The 20,194-nt window shown below is 36.4% G+C and overlaps 1 protein-coding gene across 7 annotated transcripts in view; it reads right to left on the bottom strand.

Annotated features, from left to right (window-relative positions):
• The window catches only part of LGSN (lengsin, lens protein with glutamine synthetase domain), a 44,110-nt gene extending 26,988 nt beyond the window's left edge, over positions 1 to 17,122 (bottom strand). For 2 of the 7 annotated variants that reach the window (XM_032299781.1, XM_032299780.1), the window contains exon 1: positions 16,951 to 17,095. In XM_032299781.1, coding sequence (XP_032155672.1) covers positions 16,951 to 16,980 — 30 coding nt within the window. In that variant the 5' untranslated portion in view covers positions 16,981 to 17,095. Of the gene's footprint in view, positions 1 to 16,950 lie in introns of all 7 variants that reach the window. The other 5 variants (XM_032299773.1, XM_032299782.1, XM_032299774.1 and 2 more) reach the window with 4 other exon arrangements.
• Between the last annotated feature and the right edge of the window lie 3,072 nt (positions 17,123 to 20,194).

The raw sequence follows: 20,194 nt of genomic DNA on the forward strand, positions 1-20,194 counted from the left end.
ATTAGCTGGTCATGGTGGTGCACACCTGTAGTCCCAGCTACTCAGGAGGCTGAGGCAGAAGAACTGATTGAACCTGGGAGGCAGAGGTTGCAGTGAGACGAGATCATGCCACTGCACTCTAGCCTGGGTGACAGAGTGAGACTCTGTCTCAAAAAAAAAAAAAAAAAAAGAAAAAAGAAATATGTTTCTCTCATGGAACATTCCTAGAGAAATCACCAACAATAAAGGTACTTGTTTCACTGGACAAGTTGTAAAACATAAGGTGTTACAGATATAACGGCATTAGGCAAATCTAAATGAATGCACTAAATTGTCTTGCTCCAAGGTATTGCAGATTGATGACAATCAGGTCCTCTTCCAATCAAAAACATAAGTTGACCATTTGTGAAATAGTCACTGCAAGACTTCTAATAATAGAAACTTAACGTCTCTTCTGCACCTAAATTCTGATATGACTAAATGCTACAATGTAGGCTTTAATGCATTGTGCCAAAGTGTATTTTCATCAGGTAAAGAGAGCGTTTTATGATCCACTGACTGAGTGCAGTCAAACCCTTGATGGTCTAAAACTTAGATTTTGGGCCTTCTGGAAACACCATCAGAGACGGACTTCCCTTGCCACCTACACTGCAGTAAAATGTTGGGACCCTGAACCTTGAGTCTGTAATATTACAACTCAGAAGGCCCATCCAGCCTCTTGAAACCATACACTTGTTAGCGATCTTAACGTAAAACTAACCAGAGAAGTTTCTCCCTATAAGCAGATGCCATCCTAGACATAAAAAACTGTCCCAAGATCATAGAACAAGACTCTGTCCTGTCATGAGACTCTTAACTTTTCTTAACTTTTTCCTTGCTTATGCCTCTTTGAACAATAGAGTGGGAAAAGGGGCCCTGTTACCCATGGAGTATTTTTTTATTTGTGTTCGATTTCACAGACAACCTTATACATGAGCAACCTTATCCCCTGCTGGATGCAAGATGAAGGGTCAGTGTAGCCTAGGAATTTTAATGACATCTTTGTTGCTCCATGACCAGTCAGAAACAGAACATCAGTCCACTTCTCTTCACCTACATCCTAGGCTAAAGAAAACATTACCAGGAGGCCTTCACCTTTCTAGATGGGCATGATCTGTTAGGTCCCTTTTTCCATGGCTTGGAGTAAAAGAGGTCATGACTAGAAATGTATCTCTTACAGTTGTCTCTATAGCAGATTTTACTGCAAAACCTGTGGCTGCACGGCAGTCTTCTTTAAATTCTCTTACTAAAGTTGTGCTAGATAATAAAATTTCTCTAGATTACCTACTGACTGAACAGGGAGAAATCTGTGCAGTGGCTTATACTTTTTACTGTACGTGAATGAATACGTCGGGTTTTGTAGAGATTCAGTTGCAAGAAATTAATGAACAGGCTGCTTAATTAAAACGTGTAGACTTTTCATCTGGCTTATTTTTTGATCTATTTGATTTTACTTGCTTAATAGGAACTAATAGGCACTCTGGCTAAGGAGCATACTCCAAATTCGTGGTATGTTCCTGCCAGTCACAACAGTAGTCATTATCATTATCATTCTGCCAATCACATTAGTATTCTCCCTGGTATGCTGTATTCTTTCCACAGTTTTAAGTGTTTGCATACAGCCATGTGTAGAATGTCAAATGATCACTTTAACTGGAATGACAAAAACTCAAAGAAATGCCTGATCGTGAGTACACTATAACCTATCAACAGTGTGCTAAGACAGAAAACCCAAAATAATGGTAATTAGAAGTAGCAGCAAAGCCCTAAGTTTTGGTCACACTCTCATCTAGGTGAGAACCAGACCAAAAGAAGGTAATTGTTAAAATTATGGAAGACCGTTGTTCTGGACTGAACTCTTGCATTAGGCCCCAGCAGACCCACCAAATCAAAAGAAAATCACTCACGCTAATGCAGCATAATCACAGTGAAACTTTAGGGAAGCAGATGGATTCCAAAACAGTTTTTTTTTAATTCTTAGAGCAGGAGATGCCAGCATAATAAAGAAGTCCCCTCTGCTTTAACCCTTACAAAAAATTAACCTAAAGTAAACAATCAGGTGGTTTTTCTCCCCTTGTGTTTCCATATTCACACCTTACAAAACCCACTGTGCTGCTATTTCTCAGTGGAATTTGAGACCAAATAAGTCCCTTTGCAATGGTGTGAGAGTGACATCAATGCCTAAGGTTTCAGTCAACTTCTCAATCTTAAGAGGTTGACCCAAAAGGAGGAGTTGTTTATATGCTACCTCTTTGCATATCTTAAATTTGGCCTAGAACTTTATAAACAGACTGTGACCTACTCTTGTACCAATCAAAATTTCAGATGCCTGCCAATCACAGGCAGCCAACTGTTCAAACCATGTTCAAATAACGCAAACTCCCAGCTGTAACTAATTCATAAAACTAAATGAAGTACAGAAATGAAGCTGTACTTCATTTCTGTCTTCTGTACATCACTTTTCTTGTTTTGCCCATAAATGTTATCCAACAATGTGGCAGCTCCAGAGTCGCTCTGAACCTATTTCTGTTCTGAGGGAGGCCCAATTCTGAAATCATTCTTTGCTCAATTAAACTCTGTTAAATTTGTCTAAATCTTTTAAACAATACCCAGCTGAATATGGTGGCTCACTCCTGTAATCCCAGCACTTTGGGAGGCTATGGTGGGCGAATCATTTGAGGCCAGGAATTCAACACCAGCCTGGGAAACATGGCAAAACTCTCTACTAAAAATACAAAAATTAGCCAGACGTGGCAGCACATGTCTGTAGTCCCAGCTACTCAGGAGACTGAGGCCCGAGAATTGCTTAAACCCAGGAGGTGGTGGTTGCAGGGAGCTAAGATTGAGCCACTGCACTCCAGCCTGGGCAACAGAATGAGACTGTCTTTACAAAAAGAATAAAGTATTTTAAACTATAAAATATTAACATTTTAAAAGCATTGTTATATCCAGACAATATTTCGTATTTCCTTTAATGCTCACAATATACAGGGAACATTTATTATTACCTACATTTTTTTCCAAAGCAGAAAGAAGCCCACAGGGGTTAGGTAATTTGTTCAAGGTCATGTATGAGGCAGAATGGGAATTCAAATCCAAGTATTTTATTTGAGATGCTTCCTACATCACCATAGCTTGACAGTTGACTTAAATGAAATTCCATTTTTATTGTATAATGTTATCTGTGTAACTCATAAAACTTGTTCAACTTCTTTAATTATAGATTCTTTTTCAATTGTGTTTTTATAACTCTTTTCTGTATAAGGGTTAAACCCATCTTAATTCATATCACCACCAGTTTAAACTTTCATTAGTCTCAACAGTGAGGATGTAACCTACTATGGATAAAGCAAAATCAATGAAATAAAAATAAATAAAACATAAAACATGATTCACAAAGAATATTATAATCTAGTAGAGACAATAAGTGTTGTTGTGGCAGTTAAGGGCCTACATGTTGTAAAGAAAGAGATATGTTTAGGTTAGCCTAGTTCAAGGAGAGCAAACGCACATACCAAACAGATAACAAAAAAACACAGTGGGCTGGAGGGTGAACACAGCAATTGATATCCCTTCACGGGAAGGAGCCAACACTTGAGTCCAGCCGGTTGTTGCCATATTAAACCGTGACCCTGACTGGACTCACTGCTTCAGGCCTGTAAATCCCAGCACTTTGGGAGACCAGGGCGGTTGGATCAAGAGGTCAAGAGATTGAGACCATCCTGGTCAACATGGTGAAACCCTGTCTCTACTAAAAATTACAAAAATTATCTGGGTGTGGTGGTGCATGCCTATAGTCCCAGCTACTCAGGAGGCTGAGGCAGGAGAATCGCTTGAACCCAGGAGACGGAGGTTACAGTGAGCCAAGATCACATCATTGCACTTAAGCCTCACAACAGAGTGAGGCCCCATCAAAAAAAAAAAAAAAAAAAAAAAAAAAAAAGTGGCCCTAGTGTTACCGGTTTTACAAATTTTCAAAAAAATGCCAGAAATCTGGATTTTTATTTGAAATTTCATGATTGTTAAATACTGTCAATTGATTTAAAATACAAGGTAAAAAGTAAAGAAATAGTTCTCAACTACCACACAACTAGGTCTCAAAACTACCAGAATGCTGTGCAAAATATGCAGCAGCTCTAGAGATACGAGGCACAACTATATCAGCAGTGACCACCTGCCTTTTCCCCAATGGTGGTATCTAGTGTGATACTAAAGGGTGATGGTCAAAATATTTAGCCATTAGTATATCTAATATAAATAACCAACACTTATATTGCACCTGTTATGTGCTAGATCTCTTCTAAATGCTTTACCTGTATTTATTTATTTACCTGTATTAGTTTATTAATTTATCCCATGTGATACAATACATTACCATCCTGTTTCAGAGATGAGAAAAATTGAGTCCAAGAAAGATTAATCAACTGACCCAAGCTCACAAGTCTCATAGTGACAAAGCTAAGATTTAAACCCAGTCAATTAGCTCCAGAGTACCAAGTACTTGGCACACTCTTAATGAACGCTGTCATCAGAATATCCCCCCAACCATTGCTGGGGTACTGGGAAGCTATGGCAAGGTCCTGGAGGAATCCTTTAGGGCCAGGTCCTAGTTCTTTAACTCTTTAATTGATGGATTGTGGACAGGTCCAAGATCTCCAGGGGAGTAGCAGGACAGATAGAAAAGTTTGGGTAGAGCAGACCATTAAGAGACTCTTTTTGGCCACTGTTTACCAATTGATTTAGAAACATTAGTCCATTTATCAAGTATTCAGTTATGCAGTTCTCCCTGCTTGCACCATTATGTTGGGAAAGCAACATCTGATGCATGGTAAGTAATAAATAGAGGTCAGCCACAATTGTTACCTGGGCACCATGCATTACTGAGGATTCCTGGTGGAAAGACAATTCATCATAGATTACCTCACAGGCCCTGGCCAGCTTACAGGTGATTTTCATTGGGTCAGGCTCTATTCTCTTATCTAAGAAGTTCTAGATTCTAAACACAATAAAACAGGGGAAACTCTCAGAATCATGAAGCCATATCAAGCGGTCCGAGGATTTTCAGAGCGGGGCAGTGTGACCCAAATAGCCTTGCTTGGACTCGACAGTAGTGCTATTACTACACAGGCAGAATATGTCAGTCTTCAGATAGGCCAAGCTTAAACAGAAGAGGGAGCATTTCAGCTGAAGATGGGGGGTGAGGTAAACCGGGCTGGAAGAATCATGAGCATAAATACAGATATGCCATTTCATTTTGATTGCATGGCATAAATATACAAATTTAATTCATGCTTAATTTGGACAATCCCAAATTTCTACTGCAACAGGTTGATTTTCATTCTTTTGACATTTTCACCAGAGCCACTTTTCACAATTCCAAAATGTTTCTGCTATCATTTTGTCAGATGGCTCCTTGTCTCATACATGAGAATGGCCATAAAGAATGTTTCCTTCTTATATTCAAATTCATTATAAGACATTTTCATAATTCATGTTTTTCTCACCATGGTGATTCTTTTGAAATGGTGTTTATATGGTTTAATATGTTTGTCATTTTGCATTTCAACTCAGTGACTTGATCAAATTAACTAAAAAAGACTTAACCTAAAGGAATACTGCCAAGCATTCAATTTAGACCCTAATTTGACCTAATACATTTCTTTCCAATATAATAATTAATTGTTTAGTTTCTAAATATCACTTATTGTATTTATTTACTTTTAATTTTCTCTAACAGTTACCTTTTTAATATCAATACCTTAAAAAAAAAACAAAAAAAACTTTGTTTTGACCACTGTGTAATAGTTATAGTCTGAGGTGTAACTATTAATGCATTTGCCAAACACTCTGATTTTGTTAGTGAGAGAGGTGCATGAAAAAGCAAGCAAGCAAAACAAAGTTTCATCAAGTTTTAACTTCTGTTAGAAATAGTGGGAAAAAGGATCAATAATTATCAAATTTAAATGAATATGTCAAAGAGGAGAGAATGTGCCATCAGTTACCTTAAAGTATATTCTTCAAAGAAAAAAGAAAGAAAATGTACCTAAAATATTTACAGAAATGTTATTTCAAAGACTACATCAGAAACTTGTATTAACTACTTTAAAAATATTTGAAACTATTAACCTTATAGTCCTAGCAACTGGTTTAAGAAAAGAATCTAAAATATGTTATGTTCAGTGCCACCTTTATAGTAAAAATATAAAAGCATACAATGAAGTAGAAAGAGTTAAATACACATGGCAATTCTTTTTAATTGATTTATCATTTAAAAATAAGCACTTCTGGCTAGGTGTAGTGGCTCACCCCTGTAATCCCATCACTTTGGGAGTCTGAGGCTGGCAGATCACCTGAGGTCAGAAGTTCAAGACCAGCCTGGCCAACATGGCAAAACCCCATCTCTACTAAAAATGCAAAAATTAGCCAGGCATGGTGGCAAGCACCTGTAGTCCCAGCTACTCTGGCGGCTGAGGCAGGAGAATCGCTTGAACTCAGGAGACAGAGGTTGTAGTGAGCCAAGATTGGCCATTGCACTCCAGCCTGGGCAACAGAATGAGACTGTCTCAAAAACAAAACAAAACAAAATTGCTTCCATTTTACAGGATTGCCTGATGGGATTTTGTTTCGTTTTGTTTTGTTCGGTTTGGTTTGGTTTGGTTTTCCTTTAATTTTTTAAACTGACAGGTAATATTATATGTATGGTATACCACATAATGTTTTAAAGTATATATACATTATGGAATAGTTACATCTAGCTAATTAAATATAAATTATCTCACATAGTTATCATTTTGATAATGAGAACACTTAGCATCTTCTTTCTTAGCATTTTCAAGAACGTATATTATTAGCTATAGCCACAATGCTGCGTAGTAGATGTCTTGAGTAGATGTCTTGAACTTTTTCCTATTTAACTATAATTTTGCATTATTTGACCAACTCCACAATATCTAATCATTCTCAGTGCATCCATTGTTACCCTTCTTCTATCCATCCTTCCTACTACTGCCATGTTATTTCTCTGTAACACAATTTTGGTTTTGTTATTTCTTTGCTGAAAATACCTCCACAATTCCCCCTTCACCGTCAGTGATAACTCAAATTGATATCCTCTAAGTCTCTGCATAATCTACCCTCTCAGCAGTCTCTCCAGCCTACATAACTGGGTATTTTCACATACAAACCCTGTCTGCATCTGAACAAAAGTAGTTTTATTATTTCTTGGGCCCACACTGTTTTCTTATTTCCTAGGCTCCTGTTGATTATCTAGCCTATCCTGGTAAAACAGTTACAAACTCTTCTGGCCACAACCAAAAATTAACCTGCAGGGTGGTTTGATGTAGCCATCCAGTTCAAAATGATTAATGTTCTTTTTTGGGGAGAGAGGGACTGCAAAAGGTGATCTAGATTGTACTCCTTTCCTTTTAAAATGTTTATTAATTTTAATTGACAAGTAAAAATTATATATATGACATACAATGTAATCTTTTGATATATGTATACATCGTAGAATGGCTAAATCAAGCCATTAGGATAGATATTATCTCCCATTTTTTGTGGTGAAAACACAAAATCTATTCTCTCAGCAATTTTTACATATACAATATGAGGGTATGTCAGAAAGTTCATGGAAAATGGAATTAAAAGATAAAAATATAAAATATAAACTTTATTTCTCAACATAGGCTCTATCAAGGTTAATACACTTTTGTAAGCAATCATAGCAGCCATTTAGTGCATCCCTTTCAAAACGAGGGTCCTGAAATTTATATCAATGCAGTCTTTTTACATTATTAACTAAAGGAAAATGAATGGTCTTTACAGATTTTTTAAGAGTAGGAAACAAAAGGAATGCAGAAGGAGCCAAATCAGTGCTGCAAACTGGATGCATATGATCTGCCATCAAAAACGTCACAAAATTACCCTTGTTTGATGAAAGGCATGAGCAGGAACATCATCGTGGTGAAGTAGAACTCTTTGGTGAAGGTTTCCTGGGTGTTTTTCTGCTAAAGCTTTGGCTAACTTTCTCAAAATGCTTTCATAGTAAGTTGGTATCATTCTTTGACCCTCCAGAAAGTCAACAAGTGAAATCCCTTGAGCATCTCAAAAAACAATTGCCGTGACTTTTGTTCTTGACTGGTCCACTTTTGCTTTGACTAGACCACTACTACCTCTTGGTAGCCATTGCTTTGATTGTGCAGTATCTTCAGGATTATACACATAAAGCCATATTAATCTCCTGTTACAATTCTTTGAAGAAATGCTTCAAAATCTTGATCACGCTTGTTTAAAATTTCCACTGAAGACTCTGCTCCTGTCTCCAGTTGATCTTGGTACAATAAATTTGGTACACATCAAGTAGGAAGTTTGCTGTACTTTAAGTTTTCAGTCAGAATTGTGTAAACTTAACTAATCGAGATGTCTATGGTGTTGGCTATGGTTTCTGCTGTTAATTGCCAGTCCTCTTCAACCAAGGCATGAACAACTACGGCAAATTGATGTGGATGGTCTGCCACTGAAGCCTTCATCTTCAACATTGTTTAATCCCTTCTTAAGAGTCATACATTTTAAACTGCTGATTTATTTGGAGCATTGTCCCCACAAACTTTTTATAAAGCATCAAGGATTTCACCATGCTTCCACCCCAGGTTCACTATAAACTTGATGTTCTTTCTTGCTTCTATTTTAGCAGAATTCATGCTGCTCTGATAGATCCTCTATTCAAACTGATGTCTTATCCATGTTAGTGCCTCAAACTATATACTGTTCAGACATGTTATAATGAGTTAGCATGAGTTCATTGGTTCAAAAAGATTTTTAAATCCATGCATAGTATTTTTATAATACGCATTTTCCATGAACTTTTTGAGGTCCCCTCATATATTATTATTAACTGTAGTCGCCATGTTGTACAGTAGCTCTCTCGAAACTACTCCTCTTTCTAAATAAAATTTTGTATTATTTGACTAACATTTCCCCAGTTCTTCTACCACCTACCCTCTGTCAACCACATTCTACTCTCTGCTTCTCTGAGTTCAACCTTTTTACACATCACATATAAGTGTTATCATAAAGTATTTGTCTTTCTGTGTCTGGCTTATTTCACTTAATATAATGTCCTCCAGGTTCATTCATGCTTTAGCAAATGGCAGAATTTTATTTGGCTCTTAAGGGATCATGATGCCTGGGCTATGCTAATTATTGCCTGTTTGAGGCTTCCTTCTTTTTAAAGGCTGAGTACTATCCCGTTGTGTATATATGTCACCTTTTCATTCATCTATTGCCACATACTTAGGTCAACTCTGTATCTTGGCTATTATGAATAATACTTTAGTAAACATGGGAGTGCTGATATCTCTTCAACATACTGATTTCACATTTTTGGGATATATATCCAGTAGTGGGATTGCTGAATCATATATGGTGGATCTATTTTTAATAGATGATTGATGTTCTTAAGTCTCTAATGAAACTAGAGCCCTTATTAAACTTTGTGTCATGTTCAAATAACTCATAGTTATGTTGCCTTCATTATAATTGATAAATTGTATAGTCTCCCTTTGGAGATCTTACCTATTGCTTCATTAAATAACTTTCAGTATCATTAAAGGAGAACTTTCTTCCATCTAAAAGTTATTTTTCTACAAACTAAAAGGCATTGATTACTTTAATCCAGACATTATGATCTCTTAAGTGCTAAGTATACATTCAAGTGTCTCTTGTAGAATAAAGAAACACTACAGATAGGTCAGGATACTATAAACCAGGGAACTGTTTATATCTCTAATGCCCACTTGGGTAATGTAAAGTAGCAATTACATTGATCTGAACTAGGAGAATAGCCCTGGAGTAGGGGGTGAAACGAGCATAGTGCAGACATACTTGGGAAGTAGATTTGGCAGTTTAGTAACTGGCTGGATACAGGAAGTGTCAAAGACAGAGGACTGAAAAACGACAGCCACATTTCTGACTAGGAAACCCAAAAAGCCAAGACTTGAGAAGGGAAATTATGGGTTCTGTTCTGGGCATATGGAACCTAAGGTGATTGTGTCATCTGGAGGTGTCCCAGCAAGCATTGACCATAAGGGTCAAAACGCAAAAGACAAAATGGAAGGAAAAAATAGTTTTGACAGTGGTTGGAATGATTAAGGGAAAGAACAGGGACTAAGAAAATAAAAAGGCTAAAACAGAGATGTTCATTTAAATTATGTCCAATAAGAAAAAATAAAAATAAATAGAAATGAAAAACCACCATATTTAATGAGTAAACATAAAAAGGAAGTACCAATGGACCATGCTGCTGAAATGATAAATAAGGTCGGCGTTAATACTTGCCCAATGTACTTTGCAACCCAAGACACTGGAGGCCTTGGTAAGAACAGTCACAGTGGAAGCGTGAGCAGCAGCTGGATCCAGTGAGTTGAAGAGTAACGTGAGTTGCTTAGCCCAGGATCTACCCCCACTAAGCACACAAGAAGTATTATCAAATGAAGATATAAAATACAACTCAAAAATACAAAGTAAAGAACACAGAGATGATGTCTACCAGGGGTGTACATAGAGGCTCAAGAAAACTTTATGTTGCCTTTAGGTAAAGAAGACTTGAATATATTTAAATGCTTAAGACTGCCAGGTGCAGTGGCTCACACATGTAATTCCAGCACTTTGGGAGGCCAAGGTGGACAAATCACTTGAGGCCAGGAGTTTGAAACCAGCCTGGCCAACATAATGAGACCCCCATCTCTACGAAAAAAAAGACAAAAATTAGCCAGACATGCTGGCACAGGGAAGCTGAGGCACAAGAATCTCTTGAATCTAGGAGGCAGATGTTGCAGTGAGCCAAGATTGCACCACTGCACTCTAGCCTGGGCGACAGAGTGAGACCCTGTCTCAAAAATAAATACATACATCCATATATACATACATGTATAGATGCTTAACGAAAGGAACCAGTAAAAGAGATGTAGTAGAGAGTAGAAAAAGAATAAATGGAGGGCAGAAAAGATGGAGACTCGGGTTGAAATAAAATAATTCACTTTAATACATCTTCCACTATCAAAGGAAAGAAAAAAGGATAGATCATTAGAAGAAAGAGCAGGGTTATGAACAGCATGTTTGTTCCCCAACAATTAATACAGTGAAACCTTAACACCTAATGTAATGATATTAGGAGGTGGAGCCTTTGAGAAGTGATTAGGTCATGTGACTACAGTCTCATGGTAGAATTAGTGCCCTTACGGGAAAAAAAAAATAGAGGAGTGCTTAATCCCTCTCTCTCTGCTCTCCACCATATGAGGATACAGGAATATGTACATCTACAAGCCAGAAAGTGAGGCCTCACTAGATACAAGATTTACCAGCAGCATTAACTTGGACTTAACAGCCTCCAGAACTGTGAGAAATAAATGTCTGTAGTTTAAGCCAGTAATCTATGGCAGTTTCTTATAGCAGCCCAAACTGACTAAGACAAGGAAGGAAGAGAAAAAATGAGGAGGAGGAAGAGGCCTATCAAGAGGAGAAAGAGAGAAAGAAGAAAATTGTTGACATTTTATGAGTGTCTTTCAGATGAGGTAACTGAACCTCAGGAAGATTTTCACCCAATAAATGGCAGAATTTTAATCTAAAACTGATAGATGTTGATCTATCTTATACATTCTAGATAAGAAAAGGTGGAAAGTTATGGTGCTTCCAATTTTCCCTTTAAGGTAAGAAGTGTTCAGATAGAGTAGGAATATGGACGACTAAAGGCTTAAGGAGAATGGAAATGATTTAACCTAGTTATAGTGGAGACTCAGAAAGAATCAACTCAGGAAAGAAAAATATCAAGGGTCCAGAAAGAACCGGAAACTTTAAAGCTGTCGTGACACCAATCTGCACAGGTAAATTATTTTCTGTAGCAAAGCTCAGCTGGAAATGTGAAGATGTTGGTTTAAGGTTTCATGAGGTCACAAACTCAGGACAATGACAAAAATAAGTTGAGGATTTGGGCAAGGAAGACACTAAAATAATGGGATATGGAATCCAAGACAGATGGGATAGGAAGTAAAGTCAGGAAAGGCGGACAGGAAGAACATGCAAGGACTGAACATTCTTAGAAGGTGACATTTAGATGTATCCTTATGCCTAATATATTGCCTAACATTAAGTAGTAATTGAGTAAATAATTTCTAATTAATTAATAACAACAAAGACCTACCAATTTGAAGTATATGGCCAGAAGGGACATTTGACTCAGACTTCTTTATAAAAGATTCTAAATGAGACTTCTTTGGGTGTCAACAGGACCTGGTGGTAACACAGTAGGACGATTCCGTCAAAACAGCTTTCCCAGATAAACTATGGCATGGACTTCCTCAAAGTTTTCTCTAGAAGGGCTTAGACTTGTGCTTATTCTCTTAGATGGACTTCTACTGGTGAAAGGCTGCTCTACAATGCCTCTGAAGCTTTATTCTGTAAATTTTACCTTTTCTTAGGGTTTTTTCACTGTGGTTATCCTCAATATTATGCCTTTTCCCCAGGGTTATGATTACCCCTTTTAAGATACTGAGAAAACATTATTTCTCATACTTTTCTGAAGCATAGCTAAAAAGTTCCCTGTGTGTGTGTGTGTGTGTGTGTGTGTGTGTGTATGCATGCTTTCACTCCATATATCTATATAAATATATAGATATATTTGCATATATCTATATATTTATAAATATATATATTTTAATGAGGCAACCGAGGCTTTGACAAATGCAGCAACGTGCCTGGCTTCATACCTAGAACAGAATTCAAATATGTGTGGTTTGCAACTCTCACTTCATTTCTTCATGCTACTTAAAAACTTTATAGGTGACAAAATACTGAAAACTAAGGAAATCGAAGTCTTTAAAACAAACTCTCGAGTGAGAGTTCCGTAGTATCTTCATCTTTTGAAGTAAAACAAAGCACAGAAGGAAAATCCAGATAAATTTCTTGGAATTTGCAAGGAATCAGAATTTTACTTAATAAAATGGACCCAAAATGAGGTAGACTATTTGTCAAAGTGTTGAGTTTCTTATCTCCAAGCATATTTGTAGGGAGATTAGTAGCCAAATGTTGCAACCTGGTTAATTTCTACTTCTGCCATCAAATTTTCACTTTCTAACTTTTTAATTCTCACCACATTTACAAGAAAATAACCTAGATCTAAGGTGGCAGATTAGGTAGAACATTCACACGTGACAAAGAATGATGGAACAATGATCATTATTGAGAGCCTCTGTGTGAAAAAAGTATTAGAATGTAAATGATGTAGTTGCTCCCATATGAAAAGCTATGAGTCTCGTTTTTATTTCCAACAGAATGACAAACAGTCAACAGTAGCACTAACCTATAAACAAATCTCACTCTATGGGCAAGTTATGCAAAATCTACAATAGAAAGTTCTACACAAGAAAAGTATACCTAACCAAACATTTTCAGAGAAGGAAAAAAGTAATTTTACAAAGGTCTAACGCCATGTGATTTTGATAATATGCAGCTAAATAATAAGGAAAATTAATATAATAAAGGAAGCAAAAAGTTTTGTTTTATTTAGTATTTTCATAAGTAAATCCAAAAAGATTCCTCTGGTTTTTTTATAGAAATTAAGATTGTATGGATAAAAATAAATTTATCCATGTAGACAGAACAAAAATAATTTGTGAAGGCTATGGGTAAGCAGAAAATGTTTCAAAGGTAAGAAATACATGTAGAAAAATTTAAATATTCATGTATATATAATACATATTTATGATAATGGGCTCTGTAATATAGTGTGAAAAAGGATCCAAGAATGTTATGGAACCGTTAGTGAAGATATCAGCTAATAGGCTGCTGCAGCATATAAAAATACTGCAAATATGAATATAAAAATACTTTAAATATGATAGGGGAAGGTGTTCTATCCTTTAAAAGAATTTATAGTATGCCTGTAACTAGAGTGTTAAAAATAGTTCCAGTCATCATGCTTAGGAAAGGCTTAATAGGCTAGAAGTGGATGGATATATGTTTATGTGAAAAGGTACATTATATATAATTGTTACCATTACTATCATAGGCAAATAAATTCTATCATGTAAAGGAAAACATGTAAAACTCTTTAAGACTATAAAAAGGAAAACAGGAGAGCTCTTCAGGGTCAGCATAACATAATAAAGTATAGGTAATGAATGACTCCTTTTTAATGAGTGCTCGCTATGTTATAAGCACAATTCTAAGCACTTTACTTGTATTAACACATTTAATCTCCATAAAATCTCTTCCTGCGGGCACTATTAATGTCCCAGTGAGGTACAGAGAAGTCCAATAATTTGCCCTATGTCACACAGCTAGTAAGTAGCAAAGCCAAGATTAAAACACAGGCATTCTGATTTCAGAGAATGCGAGCTTAACCCACTGCACTTGAAACTCAAATTGAATTTTTGTCTTGTCTCTCCATTGAGATTTCTTAAATGGAGGGCTATTTGATACACTGGGAGTAGGTAGGTTTGAGGTAAATAAAAATAATTTTAAAATAAAAATAATTATAAAATGAACTATAAACCTTGAAATCTTCAGAAAACAAATCTGAATTCCAAGAGACACAACACATGGAAAATATAAAAGAAGAATCAGGCAGTCCCTAGAGTCACACAGACAATAGCATAAAGCAGGGAAAGCTGGGGTAGGTAACTCTCTAGGCTCTTGAAGCAACCCTCTAGAAGGTCAGGCAGAGCCTCCTCCCATGGGGCTGCACTTTATGACCCCAACAGATACAGCTGCAGAGCAGGATGAATCTGACTTCGCCCCAGATGGAGTGCACTCCTTATGTGACTTGGAAATGTCAGAACTGTGTCTACCTGTGTCAGGGTTCTCTGTGCTGAGTTATAAATATCTGTAGCGCAGACAACAGATCTTACTCACTCACTTGACATATTACCCAGCTCAACACCACACACAAGGTTCTTGATAAACAGATTTCAATTGTTACGATATGCTACTCTTTCACTTAATTTCATAACTTCATACAACCATAGGATCTACTTTAAAAAATAAGAATGTGTTTTCCATCGATTTTTTGTTTGCCACTACTAAGAATTTGGCAGATTGCATGACTTTACAGCATTGTTTTAAATAGAGAATCTCAGTAAAATATTATTCAGGGAAGTACCAAATCTAAGATTAATAACTGTTAATTTTACTGAAGATTCTGACAAATTTGTTCAGGCTGGGAAAGTAATTATTCTGAGGGATTTTCTCTATACACACAATCTGCCCTTCTGAATCCATTGAGCTTTTGTTCAATTGCTATGTTTTGCAGTTAACTTCACGCTGCTCTTGCTCACGTTAGCAGAGCATCTAGTATGGAACACAATCTTTTCCTTTTTCAGACATCAGTTAGCTGGAAAAGGAATGTCACATGCCATCTCTCTCCCTCCTTCCATATTCTTTCTCTTGCTAAGAATGTGGCCCTTTATAGGAGAGTATAAAAAAGCTTATTCAGTGGAGTTGGGGCAAGTGGCCCGCCAAGATTCAGTTCTAGAACATCTGTTAAATACAATGCTTTATTCCAACTCTGAAGGAACTGTTCCTGAAAAGACAGAGAATGTCTCTTGCTGTGAGAATTGTGTAGTTTAAAAATCATATTGTTCATTTTTCTGTTCTTCTGAGAGTAAACAATCAATATTTGGTCTAGACTGGTCTCAAGGAGAGTATGACTTTTAAGGACTTTAGCAGAAGCTGTATCACCTGTAATTCTGGGCTAAAACTGTGGGAGCTGGGGGAAAAAAGCAGAGTTCTGCCATAGGGTCAAGAGTAGTAAGTAAAACCTAGTCCAAGAAGAAGTTACATAGTTGAAATCAAAATCCCAAAAAGCTAATGATGTACATACTAATCACCTTTACTTTCTTTCTATAAGCCTTCATTTGCAGCTGTGAACTTACTTTTAGCTAAATTATTTGTAATGACATTAACATGTCCACCATTTGATGCCTACAACAGTGACATGACAGTACAGAATAAACCACAACTCCTCCTCAAGGAGTCCCTTCTTCACGTAGCCTTGCCCAGTTTCCTTATGGAAAGTACATTTATTCTTGTCTCCATTTCAAAACAACTGCTTGTATTCACTATATAGATCAGTGAACCCGTCCTTAGATTTTAGCTATCATCTCCACTACATGCATAAGTAAGGACCAGGTTTGTTCTCTATATGCCACTGTCTCATACAAAATGCACTGGTCTTCCACTGCATTCTTCACATAGTAGGTATGGGTTCTTGCATTGTATTTTCTTAACCTACTAAAGATAACCCACCTCCTCCCAAATTTTATCACAGCTTGCCTCCAAGTCTGCACTTCAGTCTTTCAAAAATACAAGAGTATCTTTGAAAGAGTCATTCAGAAATACAAGAATAAAGGTTGGATACACACACATTAAGAAGTGATGAGAAATGCTATATGTTGACAACTGATTATTTTAATGTATGCTAGACCCAATGAGTGGCTACCACTATTCATGCTGTGCATTTCAAATATAATTTGAAAACAGGTTTCCACCTTTAGTCATTTAATCTCAAAGCATATTTATTGGAATGAGGCCAAAGCCTTGAGAAAAACAAAGATTATTCTCTCACCAGCAACCAAAATAGAAATAAAAATTTTTATAACATACTTATGCTTCTAAATCTCAGTGCCTATTGAATTTAAATGATTATTCAAACCAAATGAGCTTTCCTAGATGAACATTTTTTAATTATTTAGCTTTTATTATCTTTATAAACTCACTGTATAGTAGAGAACAATTCTTCATAAACTTCTCCAAAGTGGGCATGTAACAAGTTTAATTATGCTGCCTTTATTCTTACCAGCACTCAAATAATTGACATTTTTTTAAAAAGATTTGCTGTTAATATTTTTGGAAAAAACATTTTAATGATTAGCTTCATACCTCCTGCAGAAGGTCCTCTTCATTATTCATCTCAACACTTTTTATTTAAGTTCAGGTTTGGAAACCACAATATCCTCAACAAATGCATTCAACATCTATTTATATATATACCTACAACAAAGACTGCAGATGATGAATGCCATGGAGGCTTTTCCAGAGGGGTCTGGCAGGTAGTAAAAGATAAACATCAGACTCTGATGTGTCATGCCTAAGGCACAGTATGCTGGAAATGCACTAGAAGAATCGAATGACAAATGCTTGTTTATGCCTGACTCCCTGCAAACAAAAGACATACAAAGCTTAAAATTGTGTTGATTGACTTTTTTCTCCAACATACCGAATTTTTGTTATATAACAATTGTATTCTGGAATGATACCTATTGTCAGATTCAGATGATGAAACACACTAGAATGATATCTATTGTCAGAGTCAGATGATTAGACAACTATGCTGTCAAAGCCCACAGACAAAAGCACAAATGGAAAAATACAGCCGTAAGTGACCCAGATTTTTACCAATGGCAAAGATCCACTCATTTGTGATTCTCATTTTTATTTTCTTTTTTGGATCCCTCTGGCCTCCAAATTAATTCTGGACCTTCATTTTAAAACGGAAGTATCTTTCTTGGCCTTTCCAGTTCTCCAAATGTCAGTCTCTGACAAATCCCAGACCATCCCTGCTGTCCACAATGAACATGGAATTATCTACAGGCTGTCCCATAGGGTCCCATAAATAATCCTAACTCAGTAGAGGAAATAGGGAATGCTTTCTCTTCACTAGTAAAGGGAGTTTGAAATTACACTTCTTCTGCCATCAACTCAACTTCAAGTATAGTTGATGATGGAGGCTATGGAGTTTCTTCTGAACCAAACCAAATTCTCTCTACGCATTTTCCGTGTGAAAGTGTAGAGTCTTCATGGCTAATACTTCTGTCCAGGTCTTCTGGGCCTGAGGAAGGCCAAGCCAATACTACAACCAGTGATTGCTGCCTGACTCTCTTGGCCCATTTCAAAAGCCCCATTTTCTAAAGACAGTGATTAACTATTCCTATTTTCATTCCATTGGTACTGGTTCCATGACTGACTCCAAAGCTTCTGCTCTGTGTAGCCTGATCTACAACCAGATTTTGGATTTGGACCTAGTTCTGAGGCTGATGCCAACCTGGAACTGCATCCTGAATATGGCTATTTTGGACTCTTGAACCTCCCCAAGAAAAGGCATTCTATCTCCTCTCTTGGTATTCGACTTGCTTCTGTTGCTTTTCCCCAGATCTCTAGTAGGGTGTTTAATTCCCGCAATGTCTTGTACCAGAGCCTTACCTAAGTTTTTGTCAATCCTCTTCTGAGACCATGTTTGCTTCCACTCTTAAAACTTTTTCCTGCATGTGCTTGTCTCCATGCAAAATAGGTGCCATTGAGCTATGGGAAAAAAATGTTTTGTGAAAAATTTTATTTTCATTTCTGAAATGTCCCTTTCGTATGTCAAAGAAAAGAATGCCAAGCTGGGTTACATATTCAGTTACATATTGGGACATGTTTTTAAAAATCATTTCTTTATAGTACTGCTTACCCAAATTTTCTCTTGGGAATTTTATTGTTATTGAATATGCAATTTGATTCATTTCATCTTCTTTTCCTTATCTTATTTTGACAATCTCTTCTCCTCAATGTATATCCATGAGCTTCTTATAATATCCTTTCCTGAATTATATCAATTTCCCTTGATTTTATATCAATGTACCAATACCATCATGCTCATTTTTCTAAAAAGTGTCCTAAAGCTTGGTTGGACATATGGTATATAACTCAATTCATGTTATTAGCCTGATACATATTTTAAAACTATTACCATTATTTAGAATAAATGTTTCCAAAGGAGAAACCGTAAAGGGCTTAACAAATAGATGAGAAAAATAATAAATAATCAATAAGTCCATATTCAACACTCTTCATTCACAAGCATTTGTTTAATACATACTATATCCGGAAAGCTCTCTCAGTCAAAATGAATGTAGTTATTGAGCCATGAATTTAACAGATTCAAGCCTTTCCCTTACCAATCTTCTGAGACAACATATGGAAAGACTGTTCAACTCAAGTACTTCTCTTGCCAAAAAGTTGTAATCTAATTGAATGGATCCAGAGAAGAGGAACTAAAATGATTAAAGGAATTATGGGATTCATTTCATGAGAACAGATTGCTGAAGCTAAAGCTTGCTAAGTACCAACAAGGGGAAACAATATGTTGTTTACCACTAAGTTACTGTCTTCTGATGAATTATTGAACAGGATTGGAAGAGCAAAGGATGCAAATTAAGCAAAGGATTAAATCTGTTCTTTTATTGTGGGAGAAAATGAAATCACAATGATTCTGCTTTTGTTTCATGTTTACATATATTATATGTTACAGAACAGTGTATAAAATACAAAGTTCTTGTCTTCCCAGCACTAACTGCTGAGGAAATAGGGTAAAAACATGCCCAATGAGACCAAAGATATAACTGACTTTTGAGTATAATAGACAAGTTCAGTGAAGGAAATAGTCTTTCTCAGGACCTTCATCAATCACAAAAATGTGGCTTCAGGTCAGCATAAGAACATAACAACCATGACAGAAGGACACTTCCACCCTATCTTTCTCCAGATTTTTTGTTGTTCTAAAAGCTACATGGGTTGTTCCTCCTTTATATACATCTAATTATGACATACATAACTGGAAGACTACATTGACACCCTTTATTGAAGAAATAATATGGGAGCTCCCCTAGTTCTAGAACTCCTGTTCACAAAGGCCCCAAAAGCTCTTTTCATGAATCCTGTCCCCAACTCTTTCCAGATCTGCCCAGAAATAGCTCATTTTCTAAGAAGACGGTAGCTGTGTTTACAGAATTAAGATTTTAAACTGATCATTAAAAAAAATTGGAGTGGGGACAGGTAAAAAATCAGTGAATTCAGGACTGAGTGGAAATACACATTGGTAGGGAACCTGAAGAATGTTTTTGTGTGTCCTTTTCATTTGTTGTAGAAAGGGAATTTCTCCCCCTCCCCTTTGATAAACCTAAATAAGCAATGAGTAGAAAAGAATGTAACTCCCTGAAAAAAAATTTTTTGTAAAGTTGATACAATTTAAAACTAGTTTAAAATCATTTTAATTTAGCAGTTTCAATGATTTTCACATATCCTTAAACATTTATATATTTAGCACAAGCTTCAGAAAGTTAAATGAAGTCAGTTGTGAAAGTGG

This window comes from Sapajus apella, unplaced genomic scaffold (genome assembly GCF_009761245.1).
Source record: "Sapajus apella isolate SASKATOON/1434 unplaced genomic scaffold, GSC_monkey_1.0 scaffold41, whole genome shotgun sequence".
Taxonomy (NCBI): domain Eukaryota; kingdom Metazoa; phylum Chordata; class Mammalia; order Primates; family Cebidae; genus Sapajus; species Sapajus apella.